The sequence below is a fragment of the Antrostomus carolinensis genome, unplaced genomic scaffold, assembly GCF_000700745.2.
Source record: "Antrostomus carolinensis isolate BGI_N321 unplaced genomic scaffold, ASM70074v2 scaffold13647, whole genome shotgun sequence".
Taxonomy (NCBI): domain Eukaryota; kingdom Metazoa; phylum Chordata; class Aves; order Caprimulgiformes; family Caprimulgidae; genus Antrostomus; species Antrostomus carolinensis.
This window is the reverse complement of record NW_010328129.1, coordinates 36,233-44,804: the sequence shown is the minus strand read 5'-3', so window position 1 is coordinate 44,804 and position 8,572 is coordinate 36,233. Positions and strand designations below refer to the sequence as shown.

Genomic DNA, 8,572 nt, shown 5'->3' with positions numbered 1-8,572 from the left:
GCCTGCACATGGGTCTCTGCTCCACCATTGAGTCTCTGTGGCCTACATGTGGGTCTCTGCTCCACCATTGAATCTCCGTGGGCTGGAGGGGACTTTGCTTTCTCCTACTCCATGCAGTAGAACTGGGTGTGGGTCTCTGACTTTCTCTGGCAATGTAGCTCTCTCTGTCTGTCTGTCCTTTGTTTGGGCCGATGGTTGTCATTTGTTCAGGTCAACGGCCTCTCCTCCAGGTTCACCCCCACCTACTTCTTTCCAGGACAGTCCTTTCCCTCACAAATATGGATTTGCAGAGGTGTTTCTCTAGTGCTCATTGGCACGGCCTGGGCTGGGGGGGTCTCTGCCTTGGAGCCAGGGGAGGTTTTAGCTCTCACAAGGTGGCCCTTCCCCCACTACCAAAAAAAACCACACACACAGACACACACACCCCCAACACATTGCCAACACTTGAAAAGTCTTTCCTTTGTTCTTTTAGATAAGAAAAATAGTGCACATACTTTTGAAACACAGTAGATCATTAGGAAAATTACAACCTTGTTTTGAAAAACCTGTTTTCTTTCATTCTGTCAAATATAAACACTATCATATCTAAACCTTTTCTTACATATCTAGCAAGAGGCTTTCTTAAAGTGAAGAAGGAAAAAGAAAGCTGTTTCACAGAATATTGGCTAGAACCATGCTATCATCTGTGCCTGCAGGGTTCAGGACCTTTTCACAATCTACCTTAGATGGTTAGGGAACCTCCCCTTTGACCAGCCAGCTCATCTAAAAACCCTTTATTTAATGAGTTCCAAGTTCATCTGAGGATATAAGAACAAAAATCAGCATGGCAAGTCTTGTCAGTGGCCCCGGTAGTTCCCCTGCTTTAAAGCCATTGGTGACATTCTATTTTTAAGTTTTATACAGTGCACCTAACTCTGTGGGGGGAGGCCTTGAAACTCATTTACTAATCACAACTATGTTAGCTACTGAGTGATGAGTGTTGGTGGCCCATTGCTTCTTTACATTAAGGAGAATTCTCACCCCTGGAAGACATTTCATACCCCAATGTCCTGCAGCCATTGCAATGAATCAGAGGTGTGGTACAGTGTTGCTTTTGTGCTGTCTGTAGGTGCTGGACAGCAAAATCTGGAAACAGTGTTCTGAGACAGGCTCCCATATATAGGCTGTACAGAATGGGAAAACTCAGAAATACTTGTTCAGTTTCTTCTTGCTTCTGTACAGAAGAACAAACTCCTTCCAAGGATGTTGGAATGTAGAGTCCTGTTAAAAATGTTAATGAACCAAAATCTGAGTGCTGAGCATGGTTTCCCCTGTGCCATATGGTGTCAATTTTCAGAGCTTCTTTGGAACAGGTATTTTTCAATAGGATACCATCCACTGAAAACAGAGGAACAGCAAAAGTCTGACTCAAGAGCTCCCAAATTCCTGGATAGGTCCTTTGCTGAGTCTGCTGGCTGGATATTGTGAAAATCTACTTAGGGCAGATGCTGTATCTCTGGGGAGAGTGTTATCCTTCCATGAAGGAGCACAAATGGCAATAGGCAAGCAATGCAGTTGTTGTCTTCCAGTTTGTTGTTATGATTTCTATAAATCAGTAAGGCAGTTGGTATATGACAGAGTGCCATCTTAACACCTGAGTTTTGCTGAGTGTTTTCACTACTTGTTTTGAGAAGCAATTGCATTTGGATCTAAGAAGTCAGCAAGAATCTTCCTTGGTTGCCCAAGGAAGTTGTGGATTCCCCCTCCCTGGACATGTTCAAGGCCAGGCTGGATGAGGCTCTGAGCAACCTGGTCTAGTGGAAGGTGTCCCTGCTCATGGCACGGGGGTTGGAACTAGATTATCTTTAAGGTCCCTTCCAATCCTAACCATTCTATGATTCCATTCTATGAATCTCTGCTTCTCGTAAAACCAGAGATACCATGAGCAGTTGCTACTTCTAGTGAATTCTCACGGAAGACTGAGTCATTGAGGGGCAGAACCTGTAGCTGATTTACTGCTCTATAAGCAGCAGTACTTCTCGGCTCCCACTGAGTTCATAACTCAACAGGACTGAGTAACTGCTTGCTTACATAGAGACAAGAGTTCCCTTTTCCCCTGTTGATGCAATACCTCCCATTAGTATGAGTTCAACAAAAGTGGATGTCTGCTTCACATGCAAGGTAGAGGTTCCCAGGGAATTTGAAACCATTCCTCCAGTCTTTTCCCCACATCAAACGTTGTAATTCTAGTAATAGCAATTAATTCAAGCACAACAATAACATTAAAATACCTAGAAAACATATAGGCAGGAATGTTCTAACAGATGCGTTTGAGTTATGAAGCTTTCCTCTCTTGGAAGGAAACAGTAATTCACAGTTGAGGAACTTCTAAGTTACAAAGAAAAAATTTCCCATTAGTCAGTATGCAAAGGGGAATTTATACCAATAACTTCTTTAGTAAGCAAGGTTTCAGGCTGACCAAAAATGTTCATAATATTAGTTTGCTGTTGTTGCTATTTCCCTTAATGCACCTTTTTTCTACTTTAGCAAAGTCATCAATATGTTCAAGATATACATTTGAAAGGTGGGGAACTACTGGAAGAGTTACACCTTTCTGAAGATATAAACCTTATCATACTGTTCTTGTTGCGTATCTGGAAAGTAATAAAGGGTATGTATGGCTTCTTTTTTAGGAAAAAAAAAACAAACCTTCTGCCTATGTTATGCAGTATTTATCATTTTCAGCAGCCTAGAAAAATTCACTATCAAAAAAAACCTGATTGAAGTGTATCTAAGGCTGTAAGTGAAGGGAAGGCAGACATGAAAATAACAGTGGAGTTTCAATTAAACTTGAATGATTTATAGTTTGGATCAAGAATTGGTATTATAATTTAAAACATAAAAGCATACAAAAGATTTGAAAGTTGTAATATAGCTGACAACTAGCATTTGTTACATAAAATCAATTAGTGGCACATTTTTGGGAGGAAAGGAAAATTAGTTCTGTAACATGTAGTCATTGTATAAGGGAAAGGACAGAGTATTTCATTCACTAGTTCAAAGCATGCATTTTTGGGGGGGAAAAAATGACTTTGTGATGTCTATACCTGCCAAACAAAATTCCTCTCCTTTTTTTGAGAATCTCTCAATGGATCTTTTGAACTTTCAGGAGTGACTGTTAAGTATTCAAAATCATGAAGTTAACTGGCTTATCCACAGTTTTAAAATATTCTTTGCATTGTAATATTTCTGAAATTTCAGTTCCGTTTTTCTCCTGTTAATATATGACATTCAACAGTACCATCCCCATTCCTCATAGATGTATGCTGGCAGGCTGTTATGGTTAGGTTTGTTACTATTAAGGTTATTGATTGATTATTAATAATTATTGTTATTGTGGGGGTTTACTGTATTAACTTTTACTTCAAAATAGTATAGAACATGAAAAACTATGCCAAAACTAACAATGTATTGACATGAAAAATTAATTTTAATTACACTTCAGAGAGTTTATACTACATTTATGTAGGCTCAAAGTATCACTCCAGCTATCAGTTACAGCTAGAAGTGAAGTTTCAAGGGTTGCTCTTCAGTAACTGTGACAGATTGTGCAGATAAAAGCAGTAGATAGCACTAACCATCTACAAATGTCTTTAGAGAGTAGAATGAGTATTTTAGCTGTGAGGAGCAGAGTGTGTTAAGTGAAGAGGACATTTTAGTTCAGAATGCTAAAGAAATTAGATCTAAAATTATTTGCTTAATTCTAGAAGGTAACAATTTCTGCAAAGCAAGATAAGGAAAACCTTTTAAAGTAGAAGAATAGAAAGCAATTTAAAGTTTGGGAATTTTAGGTGGCATTGGAGCAAATAAAAATCAGATTATTGAAATGGAGTTTGTTTACTCTTTTATTCTTGTTTCTATAGAAACCTCAGCCACATTTCAACAAAATGCAACGGAGTCTGTTACATACGGGATCCCAGCTGGCGCATGGGACATGTTTGGTTTTTTCTCGCACTAACGTCTTTCAGTGCTTAAAAGGACAATCGGTGTTGTCTCATGTTGGATGCAAAGTGATTTTGGCAGTGGACTCTCCTAAACGATGTCTTCATGCAGGTGCAGCACACTTTGCCTCAAAGAAAAGTGCTTTTTCATCACAGCCAACAGACACTCCTCACAAAGTACCAGAAGAGAGAAATCCTTTGACTTCAGCCACTGATAGACCAAAGCAGAGCCCTGTGGAGTCACATTCTTCAGATGCTGATCCATTACAAGACAAGTCAATTAGTCTTGTTCAGAGATTCAAGAAAACTTTTAAACAGTATGGAAAAGTCATGATTCCAGTGCATCTTCTGACTTCCACTGTATGGTTTGGCTCCTTTTACTATGCAGCCATTAAGTAAGTTGATTCTTTGTTGCAGTGCCCAGTACTGCTGTTGAATTGAGACTTTCAGAGGTTAAAGGACATATAAGTTATTACTACATGTTTAAAAGTCCCTCTGTATGTAATAGGGAAATGAGGCTACATTTTTAACTAAAGCATGAGATTAATATCATAACTATATAGGATTCATGAGTGTCAGGTGTGTACTATTATCATGCAGCTATTGCTGTGTACCAGATATGTTGCTAACATTTGAAAGAATGCTCAGTCTCCCTAAAATATGCATGGATGTAAACAGCATTGAAATTGTTAGTAACCTCTCGCAAGATAAAGACTGAGATTTGGAATGCTGATTATGAATTGCTAGGTGAGATCTTTATAGACCTCTTCTTTTTTTGGCATTGGCTTGAGGTGTGTTTCATCACTTCCTTCCCACTTCATCCTCCCTCATCATTGGGCTTTCACATCACTCTGATCTCCTTGGAAGCTATGTATACCTTTTCCTTTTTTATTTCTTTTTCCTGTCTTTCCTGCCTTCTACTGAAAAAAAACCTGCTTCTGTAGGCCAGACTTTTAGATTGGAAATTAAATATTTGCGTGGCTAAAAAAAAAGATAAATCAATATTCTAATTTTAGTTTCTTTCAGCTATAGTGTGTGCCAGATACTGTTCTTTAAAATGGCATTTATTACAGAAAAACTACTATACCAGCTATGAGCTACTAGTTCAGATGAAAGAGGTTTTATTTATCTGCAAATGCTTTGATAAATTTGAGTAGAAGTTTGTATCTAGATTGCTAGTGTTGTATAGTTAATAATAGAAAGCATTAAACAGTGTCAGTTTGTGGTGGCAAGGAGGGGACTTTGACATAAGAATGCCTTACTGCACAAGTGTTTGTTTTAGTTACTCTAACCAGCTGGCATAATTGCCCTTTCTAGGAGCTATAGATCCAAATGTCATTCTAAATTTAGCTCGTGTCAGAGGAATAAAGGTCTTGAGCTATAAAAATATTTTGCTTTGGATGAATTCAGGTTGATGCTTAAATCTGATTGAGTAAAGATTACTTTTCTTGAAACACTTAAGTTAGCTAGCTATAGCTTGAAACACTATAGCTAGCTACCTATACTAAAATAGGTATTTGATGGATGAAAACAACGGAAATATTTAACTAGAAACTAATTATAACAAAGCTTCAGTTTGTTCTGCCACAGAAGCAGCACCCTCTTGAAGTGGAAAAATAACTTTCAGAATGACTGCTCATAATATGAGACTAAACAATGGTGGTTTATGAAATAATACAGTTAATGCTGTCTTTCAGATCTAACTAGGTCTCCATTTTCCTACTCTGGGGATAGGCCTTCAGATTGTACGTTCTAGTAACTGTTAGTAAATTACTGCCTGTTCCTGATGCTAAAGTGATCGTGTGTGCAGAAGAATGCTTAAAATATTAGGTAGGAATGTATAATGATACTAACAGTACATCACCTCTAAACATTGGAAAGTCAGATCTTCTATAACTGCAGGTAGCTTTCTACTGTAAAATAAGGACAGGCTGTCTTTTTTTCTTTGGTGCTGTTGTTAGCTTCCCTGGTTTTCACATAGAAAGAATTTGAGATAGGAGCTCCCTCCACCCATCTTGACACCTTGTATTGACAAGGTATAACAACTGAGCACAAAACCCCTGAAGTCTTGTCCATATAACATGTTGCTTCCTTTTGTTTTGCCATATTCCATTTGTTTGATATATTTAAAAGTGAATGGAGGACACTGAAGTATGGATTCTGTGCTTCTGGGCATGCTGCAGATTAGTCTGAAATTTGAAAAAGAAAAAAAGCAATTTTAGGCAAAACAGAACATGAAGTTGAACCTTCACAACTGGAGCCTCAGAAGCTGTCTTACCACCATTATATCTACTTACCTCCAAACATAATAAACTGGGACACAGGTAAGTTAGTAGCTACTTAGCCCAACAGGGATAATATAAATGAGTCACCTCTTGGAATGCTGAAAAGAACATTAATTTGCGTATATGTACAGAAATATAAATCCTGTAAGTATATTGCTTAGATGAAAAAATACTTTGTTATCAAATTACAGAGCTTGTGTAAGAGAGTTAAAGAATGGAAATCATACTGTAGATCACTGTTCAGGCTTCAAATTCCAATTGAGGTTGCCAATTTTTTTCTCTTTTATAGAGGAGTGAATGTTGTTCCATTCCTAGAGTTGATTGGCTTACCAGACAGCATAGTGAACATCCTGAAAAATTCCCAGAGTGGAAATGCACTAACTGCATATGCATTGTATAAAGTAAGTATAATTATAGTTTGTAAGTAAGCTTTAAATCTTGCCTGGTGAACTAAACAGGGTTTATTTGTTTAGAGCAGAAAGCATTTATGCTGTTTTCTCTCTTTGATAGTTACACACACTTGAGCATTCATTTTTGTCGTAAAAATGGTCACATGCAAGTTGATATGAGCTCCATGTTCCTTTAAGCAGTCTCTCTGTATTTCTGAAATAACTTGTTTGTTTGCTGCAGAACTATTGTCTGCCCTCAGAGATTTAATTACAATTAAGTTATTCCTCTGTATCCCTGACATAATTAACAAGGGTAAAGAGGTAAAGTCTAAATATCTCATGATTTCCAGATAAAAGTACAGTTATTTTTGTCCTAGAGGATTTGCTAGTTTGTCTTCCTACCTTAGTTCTCCATTGTTGTCAAGTATTTTCATTGTCCATTTGAATCAATTACTTACATTCAGGTTTGGGTCTCTTTTTATTGCTTTATATGTGCACAGTCTGTGTTTGGAAAATGTGAAACATGTCAGACCATGCAAAAAAACAAAGTACTGTACTTGCTTTGAATGCCACTCATCTGTTTTGTTTCCAAATGTGATGTGCTTCTTATCTGTTATTTAAAGGGATTATTTTCCCAAACAAAATGTGAAACCCCTGGTCTTGCCAATTATTCCTGTGCTTAAAAGAAACCAATAAATAAATGTGGTTAAATATAAAGATTTTCATATATCTGGGAGATCTGTCAGTGTTGGAAGAAACTTTCAAGACGTGAAAGCACTAGAGTAGGTTGCAAAGGGAACATTGTGCAGCCTTTATCTTTGAAGTTCTGAAAGAACAGGTTAGTCTATCTAGAATAACAGACCTGGTTTGTTGTGTCTCGGATTAGCTGACCTCCTAAGGTCTCTTTCAGCTCTAGTTTTCTATGTGTGAGTCCTAGTGTAAGGACTGAAAGATGCTGATAGTCTTGTGAATTTTAGAATTTAGAGTATCTTGTCAGTATTTCCTCTTTGCTTATATGGCTCAGTGTTCATATACTGTCTGTTCTGAATTGCTTTCTGAGATGCATAATGCTTGTCCCACAAGCTGCACAGGGAGCAGTTTTTGGTTTGGTTTTGTTTTTTTAATGGAAGTCTTAATGCCTGTGCTGGTTTGGTCAAAAAGATAGTTTAATTTATACATTTCTGGGGGATGCACTGTAAATTGTCTTATTTCCTTATAAATAGAAGATCTTTTTATCTGAAAGTGGGCAAAATAATTTCTCAATATTAAAAATACATTTTGATAGATGATATTGCCCTGTTTTATTGATGTGGTGTGTTCTTTGGTTTCTTTAAGATTGCAACTCCTGCCAGATACACTGTGACTCTGGGAGGAACATCCATCACTGTTAAATATCTGCGTAAGAGTGGCTACATGTCCACACCACCACCAGTAACGGAATATTTACAAGATAGGATGGAGGAAACAAAGGATAAGATTACAGAGAAGATGGAAGAAACAAAGGATAAAATTACAGAGAAGATGGAAGAAACAAAAGATAAAATCACAGAGAAGATACAAGAAACCAAAGATAAAGTTTCCTTTAAAAAAATAAAGGACTAGGAGAGATGCTTAATTTTTTGATATATTGAACTTAGCACTTTAACCCTTTGTGAGGCAGCACATACAAAGTGCACTTCTGAGCTTTTTTTTTTTTTGGAGGGGGCCTTTTTTTTTCCCCCCCTTTTCTGAAGACTACAATTGCTCTGTGGATTTAAAAATTTAAAAATTCTGTGTATTCACCAAATTTAAAGTTCTGTGGGGGAGAGGTTGTGACAAAATTTCAACTTACAGAAGAAAAAGTGAATCTCAAAAGTTTGTGTGTCCATTGGTAATAGTGTTAATCTTTGTTTTGGTGTTCGTGTCCTGTCCCATCACA

General features: G+C 37.4%; 1 protein-coding gene across 1 annotated transcript; it reads left to right on the top strand.

The window, feature by feature from the left end:
- Positions 1–3,906: 3,906 nt before the first annotated feature.
- MIMS1 (mitochondrial inner membrane scaffold 1) lies at positions 3,907–8,353 on the top strand. Its single transcript, XM_010172144.1, has 3 exons — positions 3,907–4,375; positions 6,555–6,666; positions 7,990–8,353. The coding sequence occupies exons 1-3, from the start codon at positions 3,927–3,929 to the stop codon at positions 8,254–8,256; spliced, it is 828 nt and encodes a 275-aa protein (XP_010170446.1). The 5' UTR covers positions 3,907–3,926; the 3' UTR covers positions 8,257–8,353.
- Positions 8,354–8,572: the final 219 nt, after the last annotated feature.